The sequence below is a fragment of the Arachis stenosperma genome, chromosome 10, assembly GCF_014773155.1.
Source record: "Arachis stenosperma cultivar V10309 chromosome 10, arast.V10309.gnm1.PFL2, whole genome shotgun sequence".
NCBI lineage: Eukaryota > Viridiplantae > Streptophyta > Magnoliopsida > Fabales > Fabaceae > Arachis > Arachis stenosperma.
In genome coordinates this window covers 132,718,570-132,736,818 of record NC_080386.1, presented here as the reverse complement: position 1 = coordinate 132,736,818, position 18,249 = coordinate 132,718,570, and the positions used below count along the sequence as shown (strand labels likewise).

General features: G+C 29.7%; 1 protein-coding gene across 1 annotated transcript; it reads right to left on the bottom strand.

The window, feature by feature from the left end:
- Window positions 1-1,661: 1,661 nt before the first annotated feature.
- On the bottom strand, window positions 1,662-17,354 carry LOC130957797 (probable pectinesterase 55). The gene is made up of 18 exons (XM_057884641.1): window positions 16,935-17,354; window positions 16,754-16,845; window positions 16,505-16,627; window positions 15,451-15,676; window positions 14,794-14,879; window positions 13,906-13,992; window positions 9,397-9,530; window positions 8,734-9,303; window positions 8,474-8,639; window positions 8,294-8,385; window positions 8,056-8,178; window positions 6,915-7,118; window positions 6,032-6,118; window positions 5,051-5,298; window positions 4,588-4,807; window positions 2,651-2,926; window positions 2,080-2,327; window positions 1,662-1,871 (listed from the first exon to the last, which is right to left on the bottom strand). Exons 14-18 carry the CDS (start codon window positions 5,284-5,286, stop codon window positions 1,709-1,711), a joined length of 1,143 nt encoding a protein of 380 aa, XP_057740624.1. The 5' UTR covers window positions 5,287-5,298; window positions 6,032-6,118; window positions 6,915-7,118; window positions 8,056-8,178; window positions 8,294-8,385; window positions 8,474-8,639; window positions 8,734-9,303; window positions 9,397-9,530; window positions 13,906-13,992; window positions 14,794-14,879; window positions 15,451-15,676; window positions 16,505-16,627; window positions 16,754-16,845; window positions 16,935-17,354; the 3' UTR covers window positions 1,662-1,708.
- Window positions 17,355-18,249: the final 895 nt, after the last annotated feature.

The window sequence follows — 18,249 nt, the reverse complement described above, 5'->3', positions numbered from 1 at the left end:
GCTTTGATATAGTTAAAAAAATTTAGATTCTCTAAAATGAAAAAAAAAATGATAAAGTGAGAATTAATTATTAATTTTATAATTTTTATAATTTTTTTATTATTTTAATTTAAGAATAAATAAATAATTAACTCTTTATTTTATTGTTTTGCTAATTTTTTTTTATTTTAAAAAATCTTAATCCATAAAAAAATATATTTTTTACTATTTTTCGTAAATATCTAACCTACTATAACTGAATATTTTGATAGCTCGAACAACTTTTAAATTTATTAAATTAAAATAAATTCTATTAAAAAAAGGCATAACTAAAAAATTACTTTGTCTTAGACTTAGTTTGGTAAAATTTTTACTTTTTAAAAATAACTTATAAAAGTTAACTTTTAAAATATGACTTTTTAAAAGTTATAACATTTATGTTTGGTAAATCAAATTAAAAATAGTTTTTAATAAACATAAACAACATTAATTGTGTTTGATAAAATAGTTTTTAAAATTTAAAAATACTATAATAGACATAAACGCAAACATTAAATTTAAAAATTAGTTAACATATGAGGTTATATTCGACTTTTAAATTTTGAAAAGTACAAGCCAACTTTAAAAAGCTCTATCGTAAGTGCTTTCAAAAGTACCCCCAATCTTTTAAAAACTGCAAGCACAATCACATGATCTTTTTTATTTACCAAACACAAAATGAGGAGCTTAAACTTTTAAAAAGCACAAACACCTCTTCAAAAAATTTTACCAAACCAAACCTTAGAGTATTTAATTAAGTCGATCAAATTGTATATTTTAAAATCAGTTATTAATCAATTACAACATAAACAAAATATATATTTGATATTTTTTAAAAATTTTATTATATTACTTGTGTATTATATATTTAATTGTTTTAATATAATAAATTTGATTATTTTAAAAGTTTATTATTTAGTTAAAATAAAATTGTATGAAATAAATAAAAAAATAAATAAGTTGTAAAAGACCGTGGGGCGGTGTTGTAGGTTTGTCGTTTAGATAAGAGATAAAATGATATGATATGAAAATACAAACAAGAATGAAAATGAAAATATATAACGTTTTCCCTCTCATTTTTTGTAACAATGTGTGTGTTGTTATTTGAATGCGTTATTTTGGAAGCGTGGCAACATAACGTGCTCTTGGCTTTTGTTGTATGTGTTGGGGTTGGTGCTCAGGCAACTAAAGTCAGACCACCGGCTGCCACTTTTGAATGCAGGACGCGGTTTTCTTGTTATAACAGCGACAATAAAATTTGCACATAAGTCCTTACGACCCATGAAAATTATAAAATCGTCAACAAATTCGTTCCTAAAAAAATAATTATTCTCTAAAATTGTCATTAAAAATTTTATCAATCTAGTTTTTCAAATATTAAAAATTTACTCCGTTAATACTTGCTATTAACAATTGGTGACATGAGAGGCGCATGAAACATACTTGTCATGAGATGCGCATTTTAGGAATAAGAAATATTGAAGACTTATATAACAAAAAAATTTGTATGTAAAGATTAATTGTAAATATTTATAGAATTAATTTCTAAATTTAATAATTTTTTAAAATAAGTAATCTCAATTCTTAACAAGTATTTTCAATTTTAATTCTCTAATAAATCTAATCAAACAATAAAATAATGAGTTATATTCTATCTAAAATAGAGTTAAAACTATTGATAATATTCTATCTAAAATGAAGAGCTGACATTAAGCCATCCTTCAGAATCTATAAAAGTTGTACTTGTCATCATATTAACTGTTTCTAAATTTAACTTTGTAATCCAATCTACTCGTTTGGAGGTATTAGAACCTGGCCCAAAATTGTCATATTCTGCAAACATAATGTTATCCCTACAAAAAAAATATTTTATATTTTTAGTGACTAAAATAATATTTTATATGATGTTCAATCAAAATCAAGTATTTACATAATATTTAATATATAACTATAATTCTTAAAATATTATGAACTAGGTCACATTGATATTTTTGCTTTGTATTTATAACATGAATTAATAATATTGTTAATAAGATGATTAGCATAGTGATAGAGTCTTACACATTTTGAGAGGAATCCCACAGATTCCAACCAGCAGGTTGAATAATGTTGGTCATATTTGTACTATAGAAGAGAACTCTAGCATAAGGTCTCCAAGGTCTTCCCAAAAAAATAGAACCATCTCCAGAGATACTGCAATTCTTGAATACAAACCCATTTGAATCTTTTGGATGTTCTCTTCCTTGTGCTGTTATATATCTTACAAATCCTTCTCCTAATGCCCTTCCAATTACGTTTATGTTACACCTCTGCCATTATCAACACAATAATACATTTAATTAATCATCAATTCCCATTCAATCCATTTTTATGTTACTGTGACTAAACAATTTTAACATTATTTAAAAAATATTATTAAAATTAGATTTATATATATTTTTTATATAAATTTCACATTAAATTTTAAATAAATTTTTATGATATATAATTCTATAGATATTTATGTAATATTTACAAGACTTAAAATAAAATTAAACTAAAATTAAGTATTAAAGATGCTCTTATTACTAAAAAAACGTTACTTTAACGGTAAATAATAAACACCATTTATATTCCAATGAAATTGAATTACCTCAAACAATGATTGACCGGCACCAAAGATAAAATCAACAGCACCTTGAATAGTACAAAATTTGTAATAATGTTTTCCTTGATTGTCCCATAAAGTATCTTGCAATCCAAAAAATCTAACTTTATAAAAGTAAGACTTATCTCCACTTATTAGTGCAGCTAATGCAGGAACCCTGAAATTTTTATTTATTGAATTGTTGTATGTATTCTGTTGCACAAAACAAAACAAAAGAAAAATAAATTTGAATTTTTTCAAAATATTTAGATTTTTTTCTAAGAAATTATTTTATAAATTAGACAAGATCGTATTAATTTTTAAGATATTTATTTTTAGTTCCACATTATCTTTTGAGCAAAAAAAACTGCCGTAAAGTATGAGATATTTAATTATTGGGTAAGTTCGGTCAATTACATTATGTGATATAATAAAGTATGGTGATAATGAATCATTTAAATTAGATTCTCAATGATTTGTGCGTCTACATCTAAAACTTTCTAAATCAATGAAATTGTTTTGTTATTTTTTTTTACCAAAGATAAGAAACTCGAACCCACAACCTTTTAGATGAGTATCAAGAGACTATGCTATTTGATCTATTACTCATTGGCAAATTGTTTCGTTATTTAACTAATCAATTTGACTTGTTTTAATTTCAAAATATGTAACATTAAAGTTATTAGGATTGGGTTCTGAACGAATTCCTCCCAATTCCATTGACTTAAAATAAGTCTAAGTATGTGTTTAAATTATTGTTTGTAAACGAAAATTTGTATAAAATTAAATTTGTAAAATTAATTTTGATTAAGAGTAAATTAGTATTAACGTGATTTATATTTTAATAATTTTCATTCAAAATAGATTATAAAAAACTAAATATTGTTCAGATAATACTATTTAAAATTATTTTTAGATAAAAAATTACAAAAAAAAAGACATAAATTTAAATAATTATTTTATGTTATCTTATATTTTATTTTAGATATTTAAATAAATTTTAATATTTTTTTAATATTCTCAATATTCTTTATTCAAATAGGATTAAAAAAAATCATAATACAATACAAAAAAATATTCCATAAAAAAAACAATACCAATTAAAAAATTTATAAAAACAGAAAATAATAAAAATTTTATACAAAATAATAATATACATGAGAGAGTATTAAAAAAATATTATAAAATAAATAATAAATATATAAATAATGAATGACACAATTGGTACATAAAAATTTTTTTGAGTCCAACGTGAAAAAGTGAACACACAAACAAGAATTTGTAACTTTTGGTAAACCTAAATTAAAAAGTAAAATCATTTTTACGTTTAGGTTGCCAAACATACAAATGAAATGTTCAAGAAATTCAAACACAATTCTCTCTTCTCCAACACAAAATCAAAAGAATTAAAATATATACATTTTTTTTGTAATTCAATAAGATAGCATTTGTTTCGAAGTACTGAGACAGAGATTGAGAGACTGAGACTCAGTATCGTGTTTGTTAGTTCAGAGACTAGTACTAAAATTTCTGTCTCTCTAAAATTTCAGTATTTCAGTACCTCCAAAAAATAGGAACACAGGGGACTAAAATTTTTAGAGATAGAGACTAAAACTTTAATAACATTTTATACCTAAAATACTTTCATTTTAATTAATTAATTCCAATTTTACCCTTTGTGCAAATTAAATTAGAGTTTCATTATTGTTTCAATTCCTGTCTCCCATTTTGCACCAAATATAATACTGAGATTTATTTCAATCCTTGTCTCTTAGTCTCTATCTCTCAGACTCTGTCTTTCAGTCTCAGTCTTTCTATCTCTGTCTCTCCACCAAACACTACCTAAGAGATTGGTTATCCACTAAAATCTATCATAGTAACGTAATAAGGTCACTTATGTCATATATATTAGAGATGGTATTCAAACATTAAATAATATTTAAGAGATGAAATAAAAATAGGCAGAGAATGATATAATTAATTAAATATAAATGGTTAGTTACTCTAAAAGAGATGGATTTGACAACGATATTATCAGCCATGGATTGGAATGTGGGGCTCTGAGCAGTTGTATTATGGTCATCCCATTCAACCCACGTTCTCATCTTTTCACTTCCCTTCAATATTATGTATGGTTTATCAGTTGGAATCGTCACTTTCTCCCTGTAACACCAAATTTCTTAAGTCAAATTAAATAAAAGTTACATGCCACGACTTCAATACAACTCAAAAGTAGAGCTCAGGTGCAGTCAACTTAATAACTGAGAGCTATTAGATGATTTTCATGTGTAAGTCACCTGAGTTTTTACTTTTAATTATTATTTTCACATAAAACATTTGAAGTGAATAGTTATCTAAAAAGAGTTACTAATTCTATGCAGAGCAAAAAAATATTGAATTTATTACCTGTAAATACCAGGCTTGACATTGATTGAAACCCAATTCTTATTGTTGGAAGGGACAGAATCAATGGCAGATTGAATTGTAGAGAAGTTGCCATGTCCCGAAGAATCAACAATAATTTTGCTGAATGGAAGGATTTTATCTCCAACAGTTCGGTAATACTGAGCATTAACAACTCCTGAATTTAGCAGCACAAATACACAACTCCACCAACGAACAAGAAATAACAGCATCGTCATTTAATTCAATACCTGTATTAATAGTTGGGAACAAATTGAAGTTTTTTGTACATAGATATAAGGAGCAGAAAAAGTAAACAAAAATATATTTGGCAGTGGAATTAAGGAATGAAGTAACTCCTTCAGTCTTCTTTATGCAACAAACGAAACAAATCACCCACTTCACTTTTCCACACTAGAAAAACGCGCATAAAGAAAATTTTATTTATCAAAGTTGACTAAATTGTCTCACCAAAAGTATTTAAATAGGCTCATAAGAAACTAACTAAAAAATAAGATAAAAAAACATAATTTAACTCTTCCAAAGATAAGATAACTAAATTTAACTCATAAGATAACTAATTTGAATCAGATTTAATTTTATTGGATTATATCAGATTTGATTTAAATTTTAAAATTTTAAACATATGATAACTAATTTGAAATCAAATTTGATCTCATTAGATTAGATCATATTTGATTTAAATTTAAAATCCTTAAAAATACTACTAAATATAAATCAGAATTAAATCAAATTTTCTAATAAACCTTGACAACAAAACAAACTAAAATATAGACTTGATAATTTCGAAAATTAATAACTTATGTTTTAACCATAATTTTTTAACTTAAAAAAAAAAGTATTTGTCACTTTAATCAAAATTTTCTTTTGTTTTAAGTAATTTAGGAAAAGTAACACTTCTTAATAACTCAGTATATTCAAGGTTTTTTGCAAAAGAAAAAAGAACCAGAAGCCAACCATTACCTCGTCAGTTGCATCTTCACTTTAAAATGCACCGCTTTCAGCAGCTTCACAGCTCTCATCTTTTCCTTTGTTTTCATGTTCTTCATCCTGGTTAATTAACCAAAGCATAGTGTCACTTTGTAAGAATAAAGCAACAATCTTATATCAACATTGAAAAACACGGAAATGAACAACTGAGATGAGCAGGAAAAACACAGGCGAGCTGCTCGACTGTCCCTGTACTAAATATTAGATGTATTCATTATTCAAATTTACTGAGAGGTTCAAACATATCTACTTTTTCACCATCTATTATGTCAAAATTATCCTTTTTATATACCTGAAGAAGGATTGATAAAATAATGGGAAATTTCTACATTTTTATCAGATCATTGATAAACCTTTTAAATGAAAATTCAAAATAATCACTAATCAGAAAGAGAAATATAATCACGACATCTTCCAAATCAAATGTTAAACATGAAAAAAAAATCCAAGATGCTAACAATAATGGTCTATCATCATCCTAGAGCCCTTGTACCTTGGCAACAAAGGTCAAAAGAAAGAATCAAAATAATTAGTTAAAGAAAACATTAACAAACTTACCAAGAGTCGCAAGAAGCAACAAGATAGATGAGAATAACAAAGGATAAAATTGCTTGTTTAATGAGGACACATGCAGCTTTCTTGTGAGTCATGTCAAAATAGAAATATATACGGAATGCAAAAAGTTATGATAAAGACACCACTCTTAGGTTAAAGCTATTATTGTGACATAACCAAATATCAAATACGCAGTACCATAGACTAGTTACAAGTCAGTGGGGGAAAACCAAATACTACCAAGTGTGAAATCAGAATAAACTAACAAGTCAAGAAGTCGATTTGAAGAGGGGTTGAATACCTCAGGCTCTGGCATTATAGGCTGATCCAATCCTGCTTTCATAGCATCTGTAATTTCAGTTGGAGATATCTTGAATTCTGTTTTGCCTGCTCCCTCAATGTGAACTTTTGTTGGAACACAAGCAACAATAGCTGCAGGAAGCGGTGCAGTAGGCTTTCCAAAATCAGCTATAAATTCTAACACCTTAGCACCGACAGAATTAACCTGCACCAGAACACATCAATGATTATATAAGCATATCCAAAAATATGAGTTACTAGATAACAATCAAACATGAAAGAAACCAATGCCTCATCTTTTGAATGCAGGGTATCCACAAATCATTAAGGGAAAAATCTTCAATCTCTATTATCAGGAATAAACAAAAATGTAGCAGTAAAAATTCTAAAAGAGAAGGATGCTTTAAATAAAGGTATTTATCTTGGAGAGAAAGATAAATGCTTTCTTGGAAAGAAAGATTGAACCTGAAATAGAGAAGTGGAACTAAATTGTGAAAAAAAGCCTGATTGAACAGCAAAGATTAAATCCAAAATATTTATCTTCAGCAAACCAAGTTTGTGTTTGATGTACTATCAAGTTAGGAGATGAAGTACAAAAAGGGCAACGATAAATCTTTGAAATAAACAATTCCTTATTATTATTTCAAGATTGCCAATCTCAAATTGAAACCTTATAGAATGAAGCAGAAATTAAAAAAGAAAAAAGGAATCTCACATAATTTTTTACGAGGGGCTGAATTGTTGATTGTATTGCTTATTGCTTATGTTATAAAAATATATTAATCCTAAACTTTTCTTTCTTTCTTTCTTTTCTTTGCTCTGATCTCATCATCTCCTGAACTTGAGTCTCAATCATGGCTTCAAAACTTGGGGGTAGAGCTTATCTCTCTTCCTTTGTTGATGCTGTTTTGAAAAAGCTGTCTTCACTCATTTTAAAGAACTCAAAAACCCCTCTTATTCTGAATCAATCCATCACTGGTTACTCATTTTAAAGAATCTCTCATCCCTCAATAATGAGAGAGTACCATGAAAAGGACTGATAACATAAAATTTTCAACAAAGACATGCATAGATGAAAGATACAATCAAGAATGGCGATTATTATAAATTCAGAGATGAAGTTTAAGAAAATGTGAAAGTACCGTGTAAAGAGAATCAGCTCCAAGGGTAGCAAACTTGGACTCTCCAGTGACACTTGAACCCTCTGGCAGTGCCAATTGCTTCTTGACTATGTCACAGACCTTCAGAACCGTCTCCTGGTTCGCCTGCATAAAATATGGTAGTCACAGACCTTCTGAATTGTTGCATTATATATTTCAGTAACCACAAAATAAGAACAATTTGCAACAAAAAGAGCTTCGATAAAAAAAATCCACATACCAAATCAGCAGAAGAGCCTCTTCATAATGCAACAATGAGAAGTTGAACTCAGTTGTGGTTCATCCATGAAGTTTGAAAGATGGCACTGAATTCTGAAATTGATGAGTTTTAGGTCAATCATCAATGGAGGTTTTAGAGTTGAGGAATGAAACTGAGCAGAGAGAGAGAGAGAGAGAGTACCTTAAGGACAGAGCGACGACCACGCGAGTGTGACGGCGCAACGGCGATGCGAGTGTGAGGGAGCGACGGCGACGCGAGTGTGACGGGGAGACGACGTGCAGCGGTAGTGGAGTGACGACGGTGCAGCAGCAGTAGAGCGAAGACGGCGCAGCAGCAGTGGAGTTAACTGAGGAGAAATGGAGAGGGCACGAATTAGTGTTTAATTTCTGAGATAAAATGTAATAGGTGAATTGGGATGAAACGAGGGAGGGGGTACTAACGACTGGAACGCGCGGCGGTTGGGAACAGAGACTCGGTGTCGCTGTGGGGAGCAGGGACGGAGGTAGGGACGACACTTCGCGGGCTTCAGGGGAGATGGAGATGCAGCGGTGCGGCGTGGAAGAGAGGCAGTAGTGCGGTGTGGAGCAGCGACGGAACATTGTCTCCGTTCAGAGCGAGGTGGCGCAATGCAGTTTCTTGACAGGTGACGGTGGACGGCGTTTCAAAGAAGGCAGTGGTGGGAGGCTGCGGTGAAATTAGGGTTTAGGGTTTGGTGTAGGTAAAAATAGGTAATGAAAAAGGTGATGAAAGGTAAAATAACTCTTCTTGCAACACCTCTACTATTTTGTCTTTATGTTGGGGAAGCAATTTGGCCAGCTAAGATGGTGGCTTCTACTTTCTTTAACCAATCATTCATTTTGTTCTTCCTGCCACAATACTCTAGCCAATGGTGGCTTCGTTACGTAGTTCTTCCAATATGCTTAATTCATCCAACTTTTCATGTATTTCTCTAATGCAAGTTTCAAGACTACTGTTACTGATACCAACAGCCTCATTTGAACGTGGCAAACCTGTTTATTTGGAAAATAATAATTGAAAACAGCAAACATGTTACCATTACTATAAGCTCTTGATGGTAGCCAGAACAAGGAAGGATACTGTACCTTCCACCATATTGCGTCCGGCCGCAGCATTTTGATATATTGGACCGTCAGGGCAAGCATATATCATATTATGATGACCTTCAGCCTCTTCATTGTAACATAGATATAAAGGTAGAGATAACTCTGTCCTATTTCTTTAATCAGCAAAGGAAAAAAACCAATATGAATGAAATATGAATGAAAGTAGGCATAACACATGCCTAGTTTTGGCAAATTTGACATTCGTATTGTGAAACAAAATTATCTTTAAAAGCTATTGTGTGACTTAAGGTAGCATTTGAAAGGGAGATAGAGATGGAAACACCGACATTTGAGAGACAGACTGAAATAAGTCTTAGTATTATGTTTTGTATAAAGTAGAAGACACAGACCGAAATAAGAATGAAATTCTAATTTAATTTGCATAAAAAATAAAGTTAAAATTAATTAATTGAAATGGGGCATTTTAGATATAAAATATTATTAAAGTTTCAGTCTCCGTCTCCAAAAATTTTAGGATAAAAATAATATTTTGCATACGAAAAATTTGTTGATAACAATTTGCAGCCACATCCCAAAACAATGGGGAATGATGAAAATCATGTAGTTAGGTAATATGAAACTTATTATGGTGGTGAAAATTTCTTTTATTTAAAATTGTGCAATTGGAAATGCCAAAAAAATTATCTTTAAAAGCTATTGCATAAAGTAAAACTAGGTACCAATATATATTATTATCCTAAACTAGAAAACTGTTTTATTTTTATGACAGGTAAATCTGTAGTTTTAATATATATAATTTAACAAGATAAATATTTAGCATATCAAAAGATATATTTGGAGAAGTATTGTTTAATATTCAGAAAAGAAAAGCAATAGATATTAATCAATAATTTTTCCTTTTCAATATAATTATCTAAAGACAGAAGGAATATATTTAAAGAATCGAATAGTTGGATTTAACATTATAAAATTTGTAATTTTTTCAAAAACAAATCGGTGCATCTGATTTGTAAAATGACCATAACAATAAAACAGAAAGTTGGGTTGAGAGAAACTGTTAAGAGACTGGTGACTTGGACTAAAAAACTCTGCTAGCTCAACATCTATAACAAGAAATTGTTACGGTGTTACCACTTACCACTACCAATAACGTGTAACTAACTTCACTAGCAACCATTACAATGCAGAAGCAGAACAATTTGGGACTCTTTCGCTGAAATACCAACTAGAATAATTACCTTGTGATAGCGGACGTTCCTCTTCTTCAATTCGAGCTATGGATACCTTAAAATAAAGGTCTTTGGGATTGGTGAGCTCAAAAACACAAATGTCCCCTACATTCAAACTATTGTCTATTGCAAATCTCTTCCATCCAGAATTGAATTTGCCAAATGTCGCTTGCTTCTTCAAATATTTGGATAATTTTTTATTTTTGAAAATATAAAAACTACTCTTGGCTAAATTTTTTTTATAAACAATTATGACTTTAATTTTGAATAGAGAATATAAAATTTACTTTCTTTTGTTTATGTGATAATATATGACTGATAATATATAACATACTTAAAATATGTTGGCTACTTATAAATTTTAGGTACATGTCTTTTCAAAAATTTTAAGTATGTTTATGACTCAAGATGTTGACATGAACAAGTAAAATACAAGTACATTAAAAATGTAAAGAATGTTATAAATAAGGGATGAATTACAATTTTGATCTCTGTAATTTTAAGTGAAAATTAAAATTATTCCTAGGGTTTTTTTATTCAAAATTATTTCTAACGTTGGATTTTATTTTAAAATCATTTTTTTCCTATTTTTCGGATAAAAATATCCTCTTCCTCATTTCACTTGTATTTTTTTTTCCAGATAATTTATCCTTACAAAATTCAAAAAAGATGTGAAGTGATCAACACAATAACACAACACGGTGCCAATATTCAAAACTAAACAAGAAGAAAGCTAGTGCCACTAGGAACGTAAAAAAAAAAAGATTTTTGCTTTTTGATTTTTCTCTTTCTCTTCACAGATTTTGGTTATGCTCTTTGATTTTTCACTTTCTTTCCACAGATTTTGGATTTTTTAATCAAAATAAGTCAGAGGTGACGGGTTGGGAGTGATTAGGAGGATTGAGGTTAAGGGTGCCGATGAGAGATGTGACAGAAGAAGGGTAACTTTGTCTCAAAGATGATTTTAAAACAAAATTTAGCATTAAATTATAATCATATCCTAATATTTTATTAATATTTAAAATAAACTAATTTTTAAATGTTTTAATGCCTTTTTTATTTATATAAAACATATTAAATATTTTTTATTAATAACACTTTTTTTTAATTCATTTAAGATATAAAGATAAAAAATATAATTAGATACACAGATACATAATCATTTAATAAATAAAGTAACTAAAAATTTAAATAAAGCCAAAATAATATTAAGACTGAGAACATATGAATAAATATTTATAGAATTAATTTCTAAAGTTAATAATTTTCTAAAAACGAGTAATCTCAATTCTCAACAAGAATGTATTTCCAACTTTAATTCCCTAATAATCCAATCAAATAATAAAATAATGAAGAGTTGGGATGAAACCATCCTTCAAAATCTATGAAATTCATACTTAGTCATCATATTAATCGTCTCTAAATTCAACTTTGTAATCCAATTTACTCGTTTGGAGGTATTAAAACCTGGTCCAAAATTGCCATATTCAGCAAACAGAATGTTATAACTGTAACAAAAAATCATTTTATACGATCGTCGAATCAAAATCATGTGTTTACATAACTATAATTCTTAAAATATTATCAACTAAATCACATTGACATTGTTGCTTTGAATTTAACATGAATTAATAATGTTAATAAGATGATTAACATTGTGATAGTCTTACTCATGTCTAGCACCAACGGGTTGAATAATGTTGATCATGTTTGTGTTATAGAAAAAAACTATAGCATAAGGTCCCTAAGGCTTTTCTAAGAAAGTAAAACCATTTCCAGAGACATTGCAATTCTTGAACACAAATCCATTTGAATCTGTTAAATTAGTTCTCCCTTGTGCTGTTATATATCCTACAGATTCTTTTCCTAGTGCCCTCCCAATCACATTTATACTACATCTCTGTCATTGTCAACACAACAATAATACATTTAATTAATAAGTAATTCTCATTCAATCCATTTTTTTTGTAGAGTTTATGATACTTGTAGTTATAATAGTTACCGTGACTAAACAATTTTAACATTACTTAAAAAATACTATTGAAACTAAATTCATATATATTTTTATATAAATTTTACATTAAATTTCAAATCAATTTTTATGATATATAATTCTATAAATATTTATGTGACATTTTATAAGACTTAAAATAAAATTAAACTAAAACTAAGTATTAGAGATACTCTTACTACTAAAAAAACATTATTTTAACTATAATAGTAACACAATAGCATGCATCTTTTATATTTCAATGAAATTGAATTACCTCAAACAATGACTAGCAGCACCAAAAATAAAATCAACAGCACCTTAAATAGTACAAAGCTTGTAATAATGTCTTCCTTAATTGTCCCATAAAGTGTCTTGCAATCCAAAGAATCAAAACTCTATAATAATAAGACTTGTCTCCACTTATCAGTGCAGCTACTGTGAAACCCTGGGGTTTTTATTTATTGGAATGTTGTATGTATTCTTTCCCATAAAACAAATCAAAAAAAAGATTAAATTTTGCAACATACTTTTTTTTGTAAAAAGTAGATTTTGCAACATACCTTTTTTGGTTTTGTTTTGTCAAACAGAATACATACAACAATCCAATAAATAACCCCAGGGTGGAATAGCAGTAATGATAAGTGGAGACAAATCTTATTTTTATAGAGTTGAACTTTTTAGATTACAAAACACTTTGAGACAATCAAGGAAAACATTATTACAAACTTTGTACTATTCAAGGTGCTGTTGATTTTATCTTTTGGTGCTAGTTATTGTGTCTATTATTATAATTAAAATAAAGTTTTTTAATAATAAGAGCATCTCTAATACTTAGTTTTAATTAATTTTATTTTAAATATAATAAAACGTCACATAAATATTTATAGAATTATATATTATAAAAATTGATTTGAAATTTAATGTGAAATTCATATAAAAATATATATATGAATTTAATTTTAATAATACTTTTTAAGTAATGTTAAAATTGTTTAGCCTAGATAATTATTATAACTACAAGTTTCATAAATTCAAAAAAAAGATTGAATGAGGATTGCTGATTAATTAAATGTATTATTATTGTGTTGGCAATAACAGAAATGTATTATAAATGTAATTGGAAGGGCATTAGGAAAAAGATTTGTAGGATATATAACGGCACAAAGGAGAACAAATTCGTGTTCAAAATTTTCTTTTATTTTTAGTAGGGAGTGTTAGAATTTAGGAAAAGTGACCCTTCTTAATAACTCGGTATATTCATGGTTTTTTTTGCAAAAGAAAAAAGAACCAGAATCAAACCATTACCTCGTCAGTTGCATCTTCCCTTTCAGATGCACCGCTTTCAGCAGCATCACAGCTATCATCTTTTCCTTTGTTTTCATGTTCTTCACCCTGGTTATTTAACCAAAGAATGGTGTCACTTTGTTCGAATAAAGCAACAATCTTATATCAACAATGAAAAACACAGAAATGAACAACTGAGATGAGCAAGAAAAACACAGGCAAGCTGCTCGACTGTCCCTGTACTAAATATTAGATGTATTCATTATTCAAATTTACTGAGAAGTTCACACATATCTACTTTTCACCATCTATTATGTCAAAATTATCCTTTTTATATACCTGAAGAAGGATTGATAAAATAATGGGAAATTTCTACATTTTTATCTGATCATTGATAAACCTTTTAAATTTAAATTCAAAATAATCAGAAAGAGAAATATGATCACGACATCTTCCAAATCAAATGTTAAACAAGGAAAAAATCCAAGATGCTAACAATAATGGTCTATCATCAACCTAGAGCCCTTGTACCTTGGCAACAAAGTTCAAAAGAAAGAATCAAAATAATTAGTTAAACAAAACGTTAACAAACTTACAAAGAGTCGCAAGAAGCAACAAGATAGATGAGAATAACAAAGGATAAAATTGCTTGTTTAATGAGGACGCATGCAGCTTTCTTGTGAGTCATGTCAAAATAGAAATATATACGGAATGCAAAAAGTTATGATAAAGACACCACTCTTAGGTTAAAGCTATTATTGTGACATAACCACATTGAGCATAACCAAATATCAAATACGCAGTACCGTAGACTAGTTACAAGTCAGTGGGGGAAAATCAAATACTACCAAGTGTGAAATCAGAATAAACAAACAAGTCAAGAAGTCGATTTGAAGCGGGGTTGAATACCTCAGGCTCTGGCATTATAGGCTGATCCAATCCTGCTTTTATAGCATCTGTAATTTCAGTTGGAGATATCTTGAATTCTGTTTCACCTGCTCCATCAATGTGAACTTTTGTTGGAACACAAGCAATTATAGCTGCAGGAAGCGGTGCAGTAGGCTTTCCAAAATCAGCTATAAATTCTAACACCTTAGCACCGACAGAATTGACCAGCACCAGAACACATCAATGATTATATAAGCATATCCAAAAATATGAGTTACTAGATAACAATCTAACATGAAAGAAACCAATGTCTCATCTTTTGAATGCATAGCATCCACAAATCATGAAGGGAAAAATCTTCAATCTCTATTATCAGGAATAAACAAAAATGTAGCAGTAAAAATTCTAAAAGAGAAGGATGCTTTAAATAAAGGTATTCATCTTGGAGTGAAAGATAAATGCTTTCTTGGAAAGAAAGATTGAACCTGAAATAGAGAAGTGGAACTAAATTGTGAAAAAAAGCCGGATTGAACAGCAAAGATTAGATCCAAAATATTTATCTTCATCAAACCAAGTTTCTGATTGATGTACTAACAATTTTGGAGATGAAGTACAAAAAGGGCAACAAAACGAGTTCACTCTTATGGACAAACCACATTAGCACAAAAGCAGTGATACCTTCTTACTCCTGGCTTCAACATCAGCACCTTTCTTTACCAAAACCTCTACCACATCAGCACAAAAGCTTCTCTATGAATTTTTCATGAATTTGTGCATGATATTAGCATACCCTTCTTCATCCTCTGCATTCAAATCAATCCCTTTCTCCAAAAGCACGTGCACTGCGTTGATCCTCCCTTTCTCCAAAAGCACATTGGCCATATTCAATTGCAAAACTTCAATCCTGAAAAAACAAAAAATGACTCCTTTTACATAAACATGTCTGAACAAGGATCTGCATAAAATATCTTGATCTTCTAACACCATAACTAACAGCAATTGAATAACTGATTTAATATTTCTTATACATTATATTAATTTTAATGGATAAAAAAATTAAAGTACTTCTCCTAACTAATTAAAATAATTGCCACATAGGACATTTTTAGTTTATTCTATAAGTCAATCATTAATATTATATCTACATTAAACTGTTCTAATATATTACATTATGATTATTTTTCATGACCAATAAAATGATAAATCTTTGAAATAAACAATTCCTTATTATTATTTCAAGATTGCCAATCTCAAATTGAAACCTTATGGAATGAAGCAGAAATTAAAAAAGAAAAAAGGAATCACATATAATTTTTTACGAGTTGATGAATTGTTGATTGTATTGCTTATTGCTTATGTTATAAAAATATATTAATCCTAGACTTTTCTTTCTTTCTTTTCTTTGCTCTGATCTCATCATCTCCTGAACTTGAGTCTCAATCATGGCTGCAAAACTTGGGGGTAGAGCTTATCTCTCTTCCTTTGTTGATGCTGTTTTGAACAAGCTGTCTTCACTCATTTTAAAGAACTCAAAAACCCCTCTTATTCTCAATCAATCCATCACTGGTTACTCATTTTAAAGAATCTCTCATCCCTCCATAACGAGAGAGTACCATGAAAAGGACTGATAACATATAAAATTTTCAACAAAGACATGCATAGATGAAAGATACAATCAAGAATGGCGATTATTATAAATTCAGAGATGAAGTTTAAGAAAATGTGAAAGTACTGTGTAAAGAGAATCAGCTCCAAGGGCAGCAAACTTGGACTCTCCAGTGACACTTGAACTCTCTGGCAGTGCCAATTGCTTCTTGACTATGTCACAGACCTTCTGAACTGTCTCCTGATTCCCCTGCACAAAATAAAGAAGTCCATGGTAGTCACAGACCTTCTGAATTGTTGCATTATATATTTCAGTAACCACAAAATAAAGAACAATTTGCAACAAAAAGAGCTTCGATGAAAAAAATCCACATACCAAATCAGCAGAAGAGCCTCTTCATAATGCAACAATGAGAAGTTGAACTCAGTTGTGGTTCATCCGTGAAGTTTGAAAGATTGCACGGAATTCTGAAATTGATGAGTTTTAGGTCAATCATCAATGGAGGTTTTAGAGTTGAAGAATGAAGCTGAGCAAAGAGAAAGAGAGAGAGAGTAACTGAAGGACAGAGCGACGGAGACGCGAGTGTGACGGCGCAACGGTGATGCGAGTGTGAGGGATCGACGGCGACGCGAATGTGACGGTGCGATGGCGACGCGAGTGTGACGGAGAGACGATGGACGCGGCGGTAGTGGAGTGACGACGTCGCGGCAGTGGAGTGAACTGAGGAGAAATGGAGACGGCACGAATTAGGGTTTAATTTCTGAGATAAAATGTAATAGGTGAATTGGGATGAAACGAGGGAGGAGAGGCAGTAGTGCGGCGTGGAGCAGAGACAGAACATTGTCTCCGTTCTGAGCGAGGTGGCGCACTGCAGTTTCTTGACAGGTGACGGTGGACGGCGTTTCAAAGAAGGCAGTGGTGGGAGGCTGCCGTGAAAATAGCGTTTAGGGTTTGGTGTAGCTAAAAATAGGAAATAAAAAAGGTAATGAAAGGTAAAATAAGTAAATAACTCTTCTTGCAATTATTTTGTCTTTTATGTTGGGGAAGCAATTTGGCCAGCTGTCGCGAGCTAGAAAGATGGTGGTTTCACTGGCTCTGAAAAAGAGAACTCATTCATGTTGCATTTTTCTTTGTATATAAGTTAGTCTTTTGACTCTGGAAAAAAAAAATTCTTAATGGGTCCTGCAAGAAAAATAAAAAACGAGTTTTAAACTTTTAATATCAATAACAATATTAATTAGCTAAGATAAAAAAATATTAATTAGCTAAAATGTGAATTTAATTTTAATTGATATAATTATTTTTTAAAAAAAATTATGGCATATGCACTTTTTAATTGATGAAAAAAATTGATAACCAATTCTATATAATATATAACAAAAAGAGCTTTTTTTGTATAATTCAAAAAGGAAAAAAGAGTTGTGTGACTTTTTTTAATTTATTTATAAACTAATATTTTAAGAAAAATTTCTGAAAACTAGCAACTTTTAGTAGTTTTAGTAGTTCTTCTTAAGTTTAATATTAAGTTTTTTATTTTTAGGTCATGGTGGTTTAATATTAATTTTCATCTGATATGATTCTAAGTAAGCTAATGACCTCTAGGGAACTCTTTTCATCTATTATAATAATAAGGTTAAATTACACAGTTAGTCTCTACACTTTCAATAAAATTGTAAATTGGTCCCTATAGTTTAAAAGTTTGTAATTAGATCCCTAAAAAAAATTAAAATTTGTAATTAGATCCCTACCGAATAATCAGCGAGTAAATAGTCAAAATAGTTTCTAAAAGATCACGCAATCTCTAACGCCGCTAACAGAAGCTGACGTGGCACACTAGGATCCATGTCAGCACACCTCATGCATTCCAGTTG

Bases quoted from the DNA above. Each gene is read 5' to 3' on its own strand.
- LOC130957797 (XM_057884641.1), bottom strand. From the start codon at position 5,286: ATGACGATGCTGTTATTTCTTGTTCGTTGGTGGAGTTGTGTATTTGTG. The intron at 2,328-2,650 runs GTAATTCAATTT...TGATAATGGCAG, and splicing joins CCGGTCAATCATTGTTTGAG to AGGTGTAACATAAACGTAAT. The intron at 1,872-2,079 runs GTAAGACTCTAT...TTTTTTTTGTAG, and splicing joins TGGGATTCCTCTCAAAATGT to GGATAACATTATGTTTGCAG.